This window comes from Chelon labrosus (assembly GCF_963514085.1).
Source record: "Chelon labrosus genome assembly, chromosome: 22".
NCBI classification, from domain to species: Eukaryota; Metazoa; Chordata; class Actinopteri; order Mugiliformes; family Mugilidae; genus Chelon; species Chelon labrosus.
The window spans coordinates 19,742,755-19,760,465 of NC_140355.1; the positions used below are offsets into that span (position 1 = coordinate 19,742,755).

General features: G+C 42.6%; 1 protein-coding gene across 1 annotated transcript in view; it reads left to right on the forward strand.

The window, feature by feature from the left end:
- Nucleotides 1-17,711, forward strand: part of LOC311507901 (netrin receptor UNC5D-like) — a gene marked incomplete at its 5' end in the record, with an annotated part of 75,059 nt that overhangs the window by 25,194 nt on the left and 32,154 nt on the right. Inside the window, 4 exons of the mRNA XM_084572445.1 lie at nt 197-340; nt 570-673; nt 15,470-15,650; nt 16,618-16,785. Of these exons, the coding sequence (XP_084428571.1) occupies nt 197-340; nt 570-673; nt 15,470-15,650; nt 16,618-16,785 (597 nt within the window). The remainder of the gene's footprint in view (nt 1-196; nt 341-569; nt 674-15,469; nt 15,651-16,617; nt 16,786-17,711) is intronic.

Here is a 17,711-nt window from a genome sequence, read left to right on the forward strand (position 1 = left end):
GTATTTGGTTTGACAAGCTGTCGTCTCCTCCGTCTCCTCCGTCTCCTCCTGGCAAATCTGTTCACTGCCGATAATCTTATCAGATCCCGAATTTGCTCATCATCTTGTCCCCCGTAAAATTTCCATGCCTTCTGACTGATCATCCGTGCAATGTGATGAAAGCCAATCTAAGCGGCCGTTTGTTCTTTGTCTGCAGGGCTGAAGATCCGCGAGGTGATGATCAACGTGTCCCGTCAGCAGGTGGAGGACTTCCACGGCCCGGAGGATTACTGGTGTTTGTGCGTCGCCTGGAGCCACCTGGGAACCTCCAAGAGCCGCAAGGCAACGGTCCGCATTGCCTGTAAGCAACTCCATGTCACTTTGAAACCAGCCTGACCTTAATGTCTCTGGATAAGGTCACTCTTCAGTCCCGGGGGTGTTATTTTATAGAAAGCATTATTCTTTCTCGCCCGTGTGCCGTGTGTTTTCACGAGGAGCAAACGTCACACATGAAACCGTTTGACTTTTAATGTGACTGTTTGGTTTGGCGGTGTTGTTCTTTAATGCGGCTTGTTTATTCTCTCCCCCAGACCTGAGGAAGAACTTTGAGCAGGACCCCCAAGGCACCGAGGTGCCTCTGAACGGCATGATTGTGTTGCACTGCCGTCCCCCAGAGGGAGTGCCTGTGGCTGAGGTGAGGCCTTCTTGCACTTCAAACAAGTAACATTTTCTCCTGCACCGCCTGGAGAGCAGCCGTCATCTGTCTGGTTTACTCACAGTGTGGCTCTGCTTTCATGATACGCTGTATTCCAAGTCTCCAGCCGCAGCAAATCAAAGGTGCATCTTCATTTTAAAACAAGCCACAGTTGCTTTTGATAAGCTTAAGATGTTTCGTTTCCAAGAGTTACTCGGTTCAAGTAGCAGCAGTCGTTCATGTATAAGTATCTATCTATAATATGTACATTGCTATGTTCTGGGGTAAAAGGATGCACGGCTATGACTTATTTAGACGTCGCTCTCTCGCTATCATTCCCTTACTCCCTCTTCGGAGTGTTTGTGTGCATCTGAAAAAAAAAAGGAGCGCCTGTCATTGCCATTTTAATTTTTTACCATGAATATAACATGAGGCTCTCACGGACTGTCCTGTCGAGTGCTGTGTTGCGCGGCGCTCTGATGTGGTGTGCCTTCATGTGGAGGCTCAGTAGGCTGATATGTCAATATCAAAGACAGTGTGCCCGGGCTTCTGAAGCTCGGCATTTACTTAAAGGCACAGACTGGGATCAATCTGTAAACAGAATGACAACCTACCAGGACGTTTCAAAGCAGAGGGCAGCAACATTGCTATTAGCCCCAAATTGATTGACGGGCTTTTTTTACATGCGCTAAATAATACATAATTAATGTGTGCTAATGGTGGTTCATGTTTGCGGCAGAACAAAGAGAACACACTGAAAATGGACATACAATACAATCAGAAAGTCAAGCGGTTTAGTTATAGCATAGATTGTGCAGCATCGGTTCCATACAGTGATCAGCCACAACATTAAAACCACTGACAGGAGAAGTGAATCTTGTGACAATTTAATGTTCTGCTGGGAAACTTTTGGACCTGGCATTCATTGGTGTGGATGTTACTTAGACATGTAGCACCCACCTAGACCAGACCAGGCACCCCCACCCCATAGCAATGACACTCCTTGATGGCAGCAGACATCCCCAGCAGGATGCAGCCACAAAAACGTTTTAGAAACAACTCAAAAAAACATGAAGAACAGCACAAGGTGTTGACCTGGCCTCCAAATTCACTAGATCCCAAACTGATCAAGTATCTGTGGGATGATCCACAGAGGCCCCTCCCCTCAAATTCCCCTCACTAACAAGATTCTGTTGCCAGACACCACAGGACACCCTCAGAAGACCCATGTCCATTCTCTGATGAGTCACAACTGTTTTGGAGGCACAAGAGAGACCTACACAATATTAGGAAGGTGGTCATAATCTTGTGCCTGATTTGTGTATTTGCGTGTCATGTAACTTACATTTCTCCTTTAACAAACCTCATTCATACAATATAGCAGTAATGTGTTATTTTAAATTCGTGAATTCATAATAAATGGAACTAAAACATAATTACCAGGAAGAGTTTTCTGCATTAAGCTACATGTAGCTACGTGCACAAAACTTATTAAGTGGGTGTCAGAACATTCATCAGGCGGTTAGGCACAATTAAAAAAAGCAAATTCTTTAAATACTAATTAACTAGATGAATGTAAGCTTCAAGTTCTACTCCAAATGAATGCAGCCATGCAAGGTCATACAGAGCAAAGAGGCATTGTGCATATGCAAGGTGATGCTCAAGTTGTACTCTGCTCAAACTGGAGTGACAACGAGTTTTACTGCAGAGAAACACCTTCCATAGATTTGTTTCCAATGTTAGTGGTGCATTTTCGTTGAACTAAGTCAGGTCTTTCAACGATCAGGAATAACATTATGACCACCTTCCTAATATTGTGCAGGTCTCCCTTGTGGTGACTCATCAGAGAATGGACATGGGCCTTCTGAGGGTGTCCTGTGGTGTCTGGCAACAGAATGTTGTCAGTGGGGGGTCTTTGAGGGGAGGGGCCTCTGTGGATCATCCCACAGATACTTGATCAGTTTGGGATCTAGTGAATTTGGAGGCCAGGTCAACACCTTGTGCTGTTCTTCATGTTTTTGTTCCCAAAGCGTTTTTGTGGCTGCATCCTGCTGGGGATGGCTGCTGAACATCAAGGAGTGTCATTGCTATGGGGTGGGGGTGCCTGGTCTGGTCTAGGTGGGTGCTACATGTCTAAGTAACATCCACATGAATGAATGACAGGTCCAAAAGTTTCCCAGCAGAACACTGAATTGTCACAAGATGGTCAATGTTACTTCTCCTGTCAGTGGGCATAATGTTGTGGCTGATCAGATGATAAAAAAGCATGTGCTGACTAAAAAACATCTACACAACTGAACATGAGCACAGGTTGCACTTCCCATATACCAGCCTGAAGCAAAAAATTGTCAAAATGGCCTCAGTGCAGATTATGACAGATTGTGACAGTGTCTGCAGACGTCTGTAGTGTCCTGACAGTGATTTATTGCAATTTTTGAAATGTTCAGCGGCTTCTGGTCCCCCAAAATGTTGGTGAACCGTATAAAAAGTGCTGCAGTTCATCTTAAAATCAATCTAAAATCAGCACATGTGTATGAATATTCTGAAATAACTCGCCCAGGCACTATGAAACCATCAGTTTCGTCGTATTATGGATATAGGGGCACCTCGAGGGGTGAAACCGGACTCCATAGCAAACGACTTGTAAGTAAAAGTGTGTGTGTGTGCATTTGCGAGAGAGTGTGTGTGATGAATGATTCAGTTCTCACAAATGGAGCACTGGTGTACCACGAGCCTCCCCAAAGCATTGTGGTCATCAAATAGGCAACTCCTCATGCATTCATTAATGTGACTCCGGCTAACAAAGAGAATGGTAATAGTAAATAATGCAGTGACAAATCCAGCTCCCTCTAGTATGACTTGCACCTATAAAAAAATAAATAAATAAATAAATAAACCTCCTCACATCCAGAGTTGGAGATGTGGCTGCACTTTTCTCTTTTTCCGACTTTGCTGAGAGGTTAGAGCATTTCTTTTTTTTCCACTTATTTTATTATTTTTGTGTAACCAGCACTGCGAAATCTGGCTCAGAGAGAAGCCGACGCTCGGCTACAGTTGGGAGTTTTAAGGAATTGAGGTCAGGATGCAGTGTGATCTGTTAAACGCTATTTGTATTTGTCGTATTTATTTTTGGTCCTGACATTTACTTGAAGCTTCCGTGCGCAGCTTTCCCGATGCAAATTAATACTTGTGATGTTGAAGAAATGCAAACAGCTGACAATAAACACTCTGACAGGATGCAAATTAAATGAGGTCCCACTTCCGACGCTGTTTTGACACGTAAACGCCGCGCGGCCTCGACTTTACAGCTGGAAATCCCCTTATGTCGCTGCTCCGTTCGTGTCCTCCGAGGCTAACAGTGAGACACGGAAGAAGTTTATCCGCGTCTCGCTCTAACTAAGCCACCCAGGGGTTTGCTGGGCCTGCCGCGGAGGACGTTAATGAAAATCTGAGAAATGCTGCATTATCTGTTCCAGCAGTGATGGAGGCAATAATCTGTGCACGCTGGAAAGTCAGCCCAAAGAGAATGGATCACAGTAAAACAGCTTAAGCCTCCTTCAGTTTATTGGTGGCGAGACGTAGACGGACTGGTTTGGAATACGCTTTATATTATTCTGTATATGTTTGGATTAAAGCGGTAAAACATTCATATCTTTTCTTCATAAAATCGTCTTTCTTTGAACTAGAATTAAAAATCTTTTCTCTTTTTTTGCAATGAAAACAGTGTCTACACTCAACAGCCACTAGAGAAAAACAAATGCCTCCTTTCTTTAATATAACTGAGGCTGTGTTTTGTTGTTCTATTGAATTGCATTGTGTCTATTGTGTTTCTATTATTTTGGCAACCCGGTTTTACTCAGCGGGCTCGGATAAATAACAGAAACACTTTAATGTTTAATTCAATCCAGTTTAACAGCACTACACAGACTACATCCTCTAAAATGATCATCCAGTTCAATTACCACCTTTCTGACATGGTTTCAACATAAACTGAACATTACACCGATCAGGCATAACATTGTGACCACCTTCCTAATATTGTGTAGGTCTCCCTTGTGCCTTGGGTCCTATGGAGGGGCCTCTGTGAATCCTATGGAGGGGCCTCTGTGAATCATCCCACAGATACTTGATCAGTTTGGGATCTAGTGAATTTGGAGGCCAGGTCAACACCTTGTGCTGTTCTTCAAGAAGAACGAGGAGTGTCATTGCTATGGGGTGGGGGTGCCTGGTCTGGTCTAGGTGGCTGCTACATGTCTAAGTAACATCCACACCAATGAATGCCAGGTCCAAAAGTTTCCCAGCAGAACATTGAATTGTCACAAGATGGTCAATGTTATTTACTTCTCCTGTCAGTGGTTTTAATGTTGTGGCTGATCGGTGTACACAGGGTGTGGTGGGGATATGTGTTAACACTAGCCAGTGTGGTTACTTCTAGCTTTCTTTCACATTCATGTGTCCTCCCACATGATGCTGGAACGCTGGAAAACTGATTTCACTCTCATTTTCGAGATGTAAACTGCAATAATAATAGTCACAGCTGCAGGGACCATTGTAGTGATTATATATGCTTTCACCAATAGCGAGGAAAATTTAAATAAAAACAGTCTGTACTGATATCTAACTCACTGGAGGAGAAAGATCACTGCCATCATAATGTGTGCATAATTAATGTAAGAAAACAATTATGCAACCGTCAGGAGCACATTAGTTTCTGTGTCATAACTGTCCCAGAAAACTGCAGTCAGCGCATGAACTGATGAAAACAAATGGTTCAGAACTAATAAACTCTTAAAGTCTGCGTTTGATTCTCGGGGTTCTGGAAGCACGTGGCCTATTTTTCTTCCATTAAATAACTAATCGAGGAGGTATTTGTCACGACAAGAGAGTGATTAGTTCATCCAGCTTGTAGGAAGCGTTCGTGTCAAACCCTTCATTGTACGGCCTACTTAAAATGACATCCAGGAAAATACCTGTAGACTCTTGCCAGCTCTTAATGAGTGAAGAAGAAATTTGCTCAGCAGAGCAAAGAGTTCAGTGGTGGAGGAAAAAAAACCCAAAAAACTGGTCTTAAGCACAAAAAAAAAAAACGTTTCACAATCATTAGCCCCACATTAACCGCCCAAATATTCCATACCGAGCGTAATTAATCATCAAGCCTCTCATCCAAAGTCATTTGAAGTGCTTAAAATGTAATTATTCAGTGATAAACATAACATTTCCAGAGACGGTTGTGGAGATAAACCAAGGACGCGACAAGGGTTTAGCCGCCCCCGCCTGCTGAATATGCTGCCGTCAGATCGGGAGGGCCCATTTGTTTAATGTGATTTCACGAAAGTCGTTGTCGCGTCGAGATTGAGAAAAAGGCCATACATGACTGAGGGAAGGCAGAGAGAGAGAGAGAGGGGAAGCGAAAAAGGAGGAGGGCGCTTGTTAATGAAACTCAGCCTTAATTGAATCAGATCGGAACAAAACCTACTCCAATGCTTTGTAATTGTCTTCATGTCGCCTTCACTTCCCATTTAAATGATTGCAAATGTAGGTCATTACATCGGCTCTCAGAATAACTTGATGTTTGGGCCTGATGTCGTTCAAATATACCGTGATACCTTCCTGCCAGATAAGCACGGTGCCTGTCGGCTCTCTCATCTCGGCATCTTCAAACAGCTTGAAGCTATCTGAAAAAATTAAACTCTGCTGGATGGACACCCCGCTGACCATTTGATGGTGCTTTCAATATTTCTTCATTTTTAGTTGCCCCCTCTCTCCCTCCTCTTGCTGGAAATGAGCCGATAATAAACGAGAAAACTTTCCTGAGTGACGGCGCTCATCAAGTTTCAGCTACTGGCCGTCTAATGGTCAACGTGTTGACCTTGACACCGCCGCAGCAGACTTGCCCGTAAGGCAAGCTCTGCTGGGTTAGGTGTGGCGCAGTTCAACACCGGTTGTTGCTATCTAAGTGGAACAAATTTGCCAATTAAGCAAATCCGTTTCCTGTCCTCCCCAGGCGCTGGCTTATCAGGCTCATTTGAGTCTGTCCTGTCCGTGCCTTCTCATCAGCATGTGCGTATCTCTATCGCTCTCCCCCCGAAGGGAAGGGAAGACTGTAGGACGACACCGAATGCATATCGCACTCCGGGTTTATGCACTTACTGCGAGAGAGTAGAGGAGCTGAAGAGTGAGGCGGATTAATTGAAGCAAAAACATGAGACAGAAAAACAAGCCACAGTGCAAAATCATTATTTAAATTTACTTTAACGTAAGAATTCCCAAAGATGAGAAATATTAGAAGTCACCTCCAAAGATAATTCATGTACTGTATATAATATTCTGTTACACTGAAGAGGACGACTGGTTTTTAATAGAATTATTCACGCTGCATCTTTTTACTTTGAGATTTCCTTTTTTTCATTGTGCTTAAACACTTTTTTCATCAGTGTGAAACAGAATCAAACACCTTCAAAGTTCCCAAATGTTCATTAAAGCCGCAGCGGAGAATATTTTTCGCCCCCTTCTGGAAGGAAAAGGAATTACACAAAAGCTGTCGACACATGGGCATGACCGTAGACTGTGTAAAGATAGACGGCAGAACAGCTCCTCTAAAAGTGAATCCAAAGCAAGTAGAGCTCCCCCTGGTGGCTGGCTGCAGTATAGGTCATAAGCTCCACCCCCTCCATGTTAGTGGATGGGACTTGGGCCGAACTAAAACACTAAAATACACGTAAAAACGCGTATAGAAACAGGGTGTATCTTCATGATCATAAATAAATATGTACATATTTTAAGACATAAGACATGTTTATTAATCCCACGTATGGGAAATTTCCTTGTCACAGTAGCGCGGAATTTAGCAAAATGTATATACAAAAACAATAAAGACTTCGACAGGGGAATTACCGAAAAACTCAATACAAATTTGAAAAATATATACAAAAAATAACAACACTCTGAAAAATATAGAGAGAAAAACAGAAATATAAAGACATTCTGTATATACAGCATGGTGGTAGAAAAAACTTGACAAATAAATAATTGCTAAAACTTTAAAAACTATAAGATGGTGGGGTAGTGGCTTGTGCAAAATAAGGCAGCGCAAAAAAGGCAGATTTATTTTTGCAAAAATGACAGTAAAAACCACAACGAAGCCAAGTCTAACGTGGATTATTGTAGCTGGTGGAGGTAGAGCAGAGAGCAGTATTAACTAAACGAAAATGGTCGGGTCATCGATATCGCGGCTCCACTCTCTGGCTCCAAAGTCGCAAGATGCCCTGGGAAAATAGTGTCAGCTTGACCAATGCAAGGAAGTGGGGACGCATTGTCCATATTTATATACAGTCTATGGCTATGACGCCTTGCCTTCCTTCAGTCTTCTCCAACGAAGAGTAGCCACACCACAGCTAATCTACATACTTTTCAGAGAGCTCTTCTGAGCTCAGATTCCTTTTTTTTCCCGGCAACTTTTCTTACAGGCTGCATAGTTTTTACACTTGCTACTTCTAATTGTGGGGTACTCCGTCTCCACTGCTACAGTTCAGCCTTGGCAAACAATCCTTGCTAGCTGACGTAAAGCAATTCTCTACCAATTAACCATAGCTGGAATGTCACCACAAACATTGGATTTAAAACTTTCATACTGTGAAACTTGGAGAGATCCACCTGCTGTGTTTCATCTCTAAATCAGCTCTGAAACTTTCGGATTGCAGTTGCAGAAGCCCTTCGTCCTTGTCTGCGAAAACTCACAAACACCCACTATATACTTCTGGAAGAGTAGGATTGGTCACAACTTTAAAAAGGTTTCTCGGAGTTAAATATAAGAGAATAATACACATGCATTTAATAACATTGAGATGCCATATCAAATACTCCACACATGGCCGCAGAGCCAGTACTAAAAACTAGAAAACGTTTTCTGAGACACAAAAAGATCCCAAACAATTCAACAGTGTTCCAGAAACGGTGAAGGAATGATCCTCAGTGAAGGGCTGATCGAAACAGCAGTAATCGATACGTCAACACTCAAACACAGCTCACTTGTTATCAATACCGACTAAAAGGGATTGATTAGAAAGTTGCTGTCTTTTTGTGGCTGCAGGATTGCTGGCAGACATAAAATTCAGGTAAATGTTTGTTCCAGTGAGGGTGACACGAGAATCCCAGAAGTCGACATCACAGCCATTCTGCTTCAGGCTGTTTTTGTAAACAAAGTTTAAAAGCTACACCATTTCACTTGTTAAATGTCAAAGGATGTTAGAATTAATAAACCCCTATTACTGTCACTTTAAAAAGTCTCATAACATGGTACATAATCCCTATTTTTATACCAAGAAAGAATAATTACGAAGGTAAGCATTTAATCTGAAGAAATTTTAATCTCTGTGCACAGATAACCAATATCGTAACCTTGGTTCTATGAACTAAAACATGAGCCCTGTAATGAAACTCTAGGCAGACTTGACCACTCCCGTCTCCAGCAATGTGTTCTACAGTTTGCATAACAACACGTTCAAGGAGGTGTGGAAGAGCCTGCCAAAAATCATATCCCTGAATCTTGAATCACAAGTGGACTGGCAGAGGGTCTCTGCAATGGTTGCCAGCCCCTATGAAGTCTGTTGACATAATGGCGGGCAAGTGACGGATTCTCTTTTGGCAAAAAGAAAATTGTAAAATTACCCAAATATGTGAGAATTGCACTAAATCTGGACCTGTTTAACAGATATAGTGGGTATCATGACACAGCTGATCCATTATAATGTCAGTGTAATTAAAAGAATGGGTTTCTGCTACCGTTTACATCCACTCATTAGTGGCAGTGTGCAGGTTATTTTTTATGACGGACAGTCTTGACTCAATCTTGAAATTGTAGTGCAGTGAGGCTGAAAAAAAACCCAGAATTGCACCGAATTGCTGCATTTGGTAGCAGCTCTACCAAAATAACTGGCCACGGTTCTCTGATAGGGCTATTTATATAGAGAACAAACAAATTCATTAATCATTAACCGATTGCTTGTCTCATCGTGTAATGATTGTACGATGCTGATGATGGAGATGTAATGACAAACCAGCAGTTGAGGAGGCAGGCTCGAAAGGCAAATTTAGAGGAAGTACTACCTAATCTCTGCCTGTATCCACATATCTACACTGATCAGGCATAACATTATGACCACTGACAGGAGACGTAAATAACATTGACCATCTTGTGACAATTCAGTGTTCTCCTGGGAAACTTTTGGACCTGGCATTCATTGGTGTGGATGTTACTTAGACATGTAGCACCCACCTAGACCAGACCAGGCACCCCCACCCCATAGCAATGACACTCCTTGATGGCAGCAGCCATCCCCAGCGGGATGCAGCCTGAAGGTGTTGACCTGGCCTCCAAATTCACTAGATCCCAAACTGATCAAGTATCTGTGGGATGATCCACAGAGCCATCTTATTGGGAAGGTGGTCATAATGTTATGCCTAATCGGTGTACAAGTACATATCTAACATTTATACTGTACCTCCATGAAAGAAGCAGCACAAAACCCCTGAATTACAAGATGCAGTGATGAGAGAAAACAAACCATACCGTGGTCGGAGGAGGGTGAAACGCTTCTTTTCTGGAAAGGATTAAATCCCATCTGGACTATCAGTCTCTAATAAAATTTTGATTCCTCATTGTCCTTGTAAAAATAAAAAAAATAAAAAACAGTATAATTTCTATTCCAGACGTTAACATGTCATTAATGGCCTTTTTCCTTCTTGCAAATACTGGATAGCTCTACATCTACAATATAATACGACGCAGTATAATTTCATGTGCAAACCCATTTTAAAGCTATTCATGTTCAGTCTTCCTTGGTTCAACTCAAGGTTAATCAGGTACCCATTAAATGTATTGTAATGTATTCCTGTGATTCCGTCCACTGCCTTTAGCTAGCTCACATACAGGTCTATTAGAAACACAAATTTAGTGCACAGCAGTTATTTTATACTGCAGATGTGGTGCAGATGAGAAAAAATGTCTTTCACCTTTGGGTTAATAACGGATTAATAAAAGATTTCTTCAGAATAGAACACAACATTTTTAGTTTATTTTTTTATCACTTTCCTTGCGATAGCAATTAGATTAGTCATTGAAAATGTTTTATGTAATAAGGTGTAGCAAATCTGTGTGAGTTTTGCTTTAGGCAGCACCTTTAGTTTTTGCTCTAGTGTTACTGAGGCGATATATTATACATATTATCCATAAAACATTGAGACATTTTTAATTTAAGCAACATAATGGTAAAATCTTGGCACCTGTCAAGTTCAATTTCACCAGTTCTCTACAAATATTCATCCATCTGAATGTGATAACAAAGGGGTTGCAGGTTAAGATCAATTCAGTGAATCCATCACATTAGATCACTCTATCAGGAATAATATAATGCAAGGAAATAATTTATTTTTTTCTGAAATGAGTCATTCGTTATCGATTTAAATGTACTGACACGTTTTTGACTGACCTTACCTCACTGAAGTTTAATAATTTCTCTTATCTAATAGTTCATCCTCATTTAAATAAAGCAACCTTATTTCACATCATCAACACAGGCAGATGAGTGAAAACGGTATGCATCTTATTTGGGGTGATCACATTAAAGTAAAGCAATATAACCAGAAGATGACTGAACTGTCTCCTAAATGTAATTTGTTGCTTTTACAGCGTCTCATAACCCGATGGTCAGATGGTCAATTATGTCGGTTCATCATCAGCACAAGACTTTAAAGACCCTTGACAACATTAAATATGTCTTTGAGGTGCAATTTTTTCCAAAGACTGCACACAACGTGGCTATGTTTACATGGATAATGTGTCTTGATCGAAATTATTCTGATCAGAGATTCCAAAACTTGACTGTTTACATGGATGCTAAAAAAAATTATCTGAAAAGATATATATGTTTACATGACGCAAAATATCATTTGACTAAGTGGTTTAGTCAGAAGAAGAAGAAAGAAGTAAATAGAAGAAGATAGAAGAAGGAGATAGAAGAAAAAGGTATAAGATAGAAGATGATGAAGAAGAAGAAGATAGCAAAGGAAGAAGAAGATTGGAGATAGAAGATAGAAGAAGAAGATGTGAGATAGAAGAAGAAGATGTGAGATAGAAGTAGAAGATAGAAGGAGATGCGAGAGAGAAGAAGGAGATGGGAAAGAGAAGAAGAAGAAGAAGAAGGATATGGGAAAGAGAAGAAGACGAAGAAGAAGGAGATAGGAAGAAGAAGAAGAAGAAGGATATAGAAGAAGGAGATGGGAAAGAGAAGAAGAAGGAGATAGAAGAAGGAGATAGGAGATAGAAGAGGAAGAAGAGAAAAGAAGAAGATATGAGATAGAAGGAGATGTGAGATAGAAGGAGATACGAGAGAAGAAAAAGAAGATAGGAGATAGAAGGAGAAAGGAGAGAGAAGAAGAAGTAGGAGGAGATCCGAGATAGAAGAAGGAGAAGAATCAGAATCAGAATCAGAATCAGCTTTAATCGCCAAGTATGTACACATACAAGGAATTTGACTCCGGTAACTTTTCTCTCTAGTAAAGTACAGCTTAAATAGGTGAAATAAGAATAGAATAGAATAAAATAAAACACAATAAAATAAAATAAATCTCACTCTGTACATATAAAATATAGGATATAAAATATAGGATAGTATATACACCAAACCGGGGTTATTATACAGTGAGTATATACAGTGCAGAGTCATTGTCTATTGTTCATGTGAATGGTCTCACACTCTGTGACTACTCAAGAGTTCATCAGAGCGACAGCCCGGGGGAAGAAACTGTCCTTGTGACGGGTGGTTTTGGCGTACAGTGCTCTGTAGCGCCGGCCTGAGGGGAGGAGTCTAAACAGATTGTGACCAGGGTGTGAGGGGTCTGAGGAGATTTTCCTGGCCCGCTTCTTGACCCGGGACCGGTACAGGTCCTGGATGGAGGGCAGATTGGTGCCAATGATCCTCTCTGCAGCCCTGACTGTTCTCTGCAGTCTGTCCCTGTCATGCCTGGTGGAGGATCCAAACCAGACAGTGATGGACGTGGTCAGGACAGACTGGACTATTGCTGTGTAGAAGAAGGAGAAGAAGGAGATAGGAGATAGGAGATAGGAGATGGGAGAAGAAGATAGGAGGTGGGAGATGGAAGAAGAAGATAGAAGTAGAAGAAGGTGATACAAGAAGACAGCAGGAGAAGACAGAAAAGGAAGACGATAGAGGAAGATTTAGATTCAATATACCGTAATTCAGTAGAAGAAAATAGCTAAGACGAACCCGTGTTTCCAACACCGGTCCCACAACCATTCTGTCTTCGTTCATCCACGTTTGTGTCCCTCCGGGAAACTCATCACGTCACCTGATGTTTACTCCATGTGTGACAAACATGTGCAGAGAAAATGTGTTTATTCCAACCTGAGAGATTCAATTTGATCAAGTGTTTACACGGTTATTAGGAGCTATCAGAGGATCACACCGCCCTCCTCAACCTGAAATTTCCTCCCGATTGGGCGGACGTGTTTGCTACACGAGGCGTTTTTATTCTGATTGGGCTGTTATTCTGACTATTAGCGGGATGCTAGCGTCTCTGGATACGGAGCAAAAGTTTCCAGACTGAGGCTTTGCAGTGTGTGATTTGCAGGAAAGGCATGAAAGATTAATAAACATGTGTTTGACAAAACTACAAGAGGAGTCTGAATTCTGAATGAATAAAATATAAGTTTGGACTATTTTGAAGAGTGGAACGTTGAAACTGACTGCCTTCATTACCAAGTAACACGGGCGTTGATTAGACATCGAGGGTGTGAAAGGCAAAATTATACAGAAAAGCAGACATAGCGGGACCAGTGCAGCCTTGCCAGCGTGGTTGCTTGGTATGTCTTGAAAGCTGTGGAGCCAACTGATGAAAAAAAAAAAAAAAGATAAATTAAAGCCTCATGATGAAAGACTTCTCGGGCCATCAGAAGGGGCAAAAAAAAAAAAAAACGCTTGTGACAACATGACTCCTGATTTATTGATTTCCTAGCACAATTTTTTCATCCAGGGTGCTTTGAAAGAGCAAAGCAATCTCGGAGTTTGTTGGCTGTTGTTATATTCCCGTGGCGAACGGACACAAACACACACACACACACTGGAGTACAACCCCATACACAAACACAAGGCGCTCCCAGCGGGGCGGAGTTTTTAATCCTCAAACACACTGCCATAAATCAAACCCCGGTCCTCGTGCCCCAGCTCGTCTCTCTCAATGAAAAGCTCAAGCTAGTGGCACATTAATAGCAATTTACAGGGCCAGCCATGCGAGGAGAGGAGCGTCAGCGGAGCGTCCTTTATTTTGTAATTCCTTATTACTTTCACTCATGACACGGCCACTGAATTGACAACAGTAGAAGATGTGACCTACCTACTACATCACTCCCTCTGAGTGGTTGTCAGACAATTTATACTTCCCCACACCCGTAAACCCCCTATCTTGTAATCAACATGTTCCCTTTACACATCTTCGTAAATGCATACTATACTGACTGGTGTTTCTGTTTGTTTGTCAGCTCCATTTACACAAAAAAAAGACCATCCTAAATAACAAACGCCTCAAACTGCACGTCTCTGAACGCGTTTTAGTGACTAGCAAATGAGATTTCATTAGTTTTAGCTATAGGTGTACCTAATAATCTGGCAACCCACGTGTTGCAGTTATGCTTACATCCAGATTAGTGTTAAAAGTGAAGCATAACTTGCTAAACAACATTAAAAGTCCTAAATAAATCTAAAATAATTACAGTAAGATACACCGATCAGGCATAACATTATGACCACCTTCCTAATACTCTGTAGGTCTCCCTTGTGGCTCCTTTGACTCATCAGAGAGTGGACATGGGCCTTCTGAGGGTGTCCTGTGGTGTCTGGCAACAGGATGTTGTTAGTGGGGGGGCCTTTGGGGATCATCCCACAGATACTTGATCAGTTTGGGATGTAGTGAATTTGGAGGCCAGGTCAACACCTTGTGCTGTTCTTCATGTTTTTTGAGTTGTTCCTAAACCGTTCTTGTGTGTGCATCCTGCTGGAGATGGCTGCTGCCATCAAGGAGTGTCATTGCTATGGGGTGGGGGTGCCTGGTCTGGTCTTGGTGGGTGCTACATGTGTAAAGCGCGGTTTATACCTCTGCGAGACACAGACGCCGTAACCTATGCACGTAGCCAACGCCGGTGCGATCCATTTATACTTGTGCCTTGCCCGGTAACAACACCACCCAAACACTAGTCGGTTTCTACTTCCTGTGTCTACCTCCTGCTTCACTTTAAACGATATCAAATGAAACTTAAGCCGAAATTTCACAGAAGACGAGAAATACAAATGTTTGTATCTCCGAACCTCCTCGGGTAACCTTTCCTCGATGTGGTCCATCTTTATTGATCCAAAACAATTGGAAAAAAACAGAAAATTGCGGGGATGGAGAAGCATCTGGAAATACTTAAAGCAGAAACACGCTACTACCAAACAGCCCAATCACAGCTCTTGCGCTCTGCGTCACCATAGTTGCATTTCTGGGAAGGTGCAGTCTGGCTACAGCGGTAGGGTTTGTGTAGGGTTATTCACTTCTCCTATCAGAGGTTTTAATGTTGTGGCTGATCGGCTTATAATAACATTTATATCAGGACAAACCTCTTGAGGTGTGTCATCCCTATAAAGAGCACAGAAATGTTGCTAACACATAGATTACTTTAGTTTTTTTTGTTTGTTTGTTTTTCTCGTGTCCACCTGAAATAATTTCACACTCTGTTGTTTTCAGGTGGAATGGCTGAAAAACGAGGAGCCTCTGAGTTTTGAAGATGACACCGCCGTCGATACAAAAGACGGTCACAATCTTATCATCTCAGAGTCCCGACTCTCTGACTCTGGAAACTACACCTGCGTCGCCAGCAACATCGTGGCCAAGAGACGCAGCGCCACGGCTACGGTTGTAGTCTACGGTGAGGCATCAGATCTTTCATATCATTATTCTGAAGAAGAGGCATCTATGTTTAGATCCTGTCTCTCCTGCTGAAACGTCATGACTGTAGATGATCAAAGCGATGTCAAACAGCTTTCATGCCTGCGTCGAAATATCAGCGTTCAGCGTAGATGAGCGGCGTCAGATTGCCACCTCAGGCAAATTCCCCTAAAATCATTAATATAAAAAGCTCTGCTCAACCACAGCGTGCGACCTTTTTTCACACTAATGAGCAGGTAATGGGCGGATCATCCCTTGTGTTAAAACAAGGAGTCGCAGGCACAATATTTACAAGAACTCAATTATTAATGATGGAGAGGCTGTGACGTGGGCTGTCACTACTCCCCGGCTTTTATCTGCCGGCGCTAAACACCTTGTGCAGAAGGCTTTGTATCCTTGTGGGCCGGCACCCGGTGGCTCCAGTGTTTATTATAGTCCTGTAGAGTGTGAAATCATAATGTCATAGTGGCCCCGCCTCCTTTCACACTAAAGGAAACCCTTCATTTGTGAGTTTTTGGCCTCTCGTCCCGTTGATTTTATTTATTCTGAGGGCATTTGGCCCCTGCAGGAATACATCTGATTCTTTCTGACGTCCCATTGCTGAGGCACATCAATCTCTAATTTCCATAATGGAAATGAAGTCCCTGACAGGCTCACTATCTCCGTTAGTCGCAGACAGATGTACAATCATGCAATAGTAGTACTTCTTCTATCCCTGTGACAGCAAATGAGCTGATTAGTCAATCATGCTGCATTATTTCAGGAAACAAATCAGAGGAGGAAGCGTGCGGGATAGACGTGAAGGAAGACGCCATTGATCACTTTTTTTTTCTGATGCTCATCGTCCCCTCTGAGTGAACCCTTTGGTGCAGTCACTCATTTCCTCTTCCAGATGACAGAAAGTATACATCCCAGCTCTTGTAGTAAATGTTCACGCCTTTTCACAGTGAACGGGGGCTGGTCGTCCTGGACGGACTGGTCGCCCTGCAACGTCCGCTGCGGCCGAGGCGTGCAGAAGCGCTCCCGCACCTGCACGAATCCGGCGCCTCTCAACGGCGGGGCCTTCTGCGAGGGCATGTCGGTGCAGAAGAGCACCTGCAACACCGTGTGTCCAGGTGAGAACGGTGAACTAGTCTCCACGCTGTTGCCGCTTGAGCTATTTTTTAGAGTTTTTTTTTTAAACTGCCCTCCCACCTCACAGATGCCGCTTCTGGTAATTTAATGGCAATCAGCTGACAGTTGAGAGGTTTATGGTTTCTAATTAAGTTCTCAGTGGTGGTGCATCGATGAAATGTGAGAGTCAGGTGGTAAAATCTCTCATTCTGAAACTGGCTCCATCTTGTATTAAGAAATATTTTTGACATTTTGGAAACACACTTAAGCGATGCATTCCCACATTAAGAGTTATATGAGAGTATCAACACAATGCGTATCTTCTCCAAGGGCAACAAAAGCCATCTAGCCTCTAAGCTGTTCTTGTTTTCGCACACCATCCCACTCTCCCTGCATTTCATTTCCACTACTGCCTCAAGTCTTTCCTCTATAACTAGCACATTTCACACAGAATGCACGTATTTGATTTTTATTTTGTGGTTATATGATACATATACCTACACCAATCAGCCACAACATTATGACCACTGACAGGAGAAGTAAATAACATCGACCGTCTTGCGACAATTCAGTGTTCTGCTGGGAAACTTTTGGACCTGGCATTCATTCACGTGGATGTGACTTAGACATGTAGCACCCACCTAGACCAGACCAGGCACCCCCACCCAGACCAGACCAGGCACCCCCACCCCATAGCAATGACACTCCTTGATGGCAGCAGCCATCCCCAGCAGGATGCAGCCTGACACAGACTCACACAAAAACGCTTAAGGAACAAAAAAAAAAAATGAAACCTGGCCTCCAAATTCTCTAGATCCCAAACTGATCAAGTATCTGTGGGATGATCCACAGAGCCCCCTCCCCTCAAAGGCCCCCACTAACAACATCCTGTTGCCAGACACCACAGGACACCCTCAGAAGGCCCATG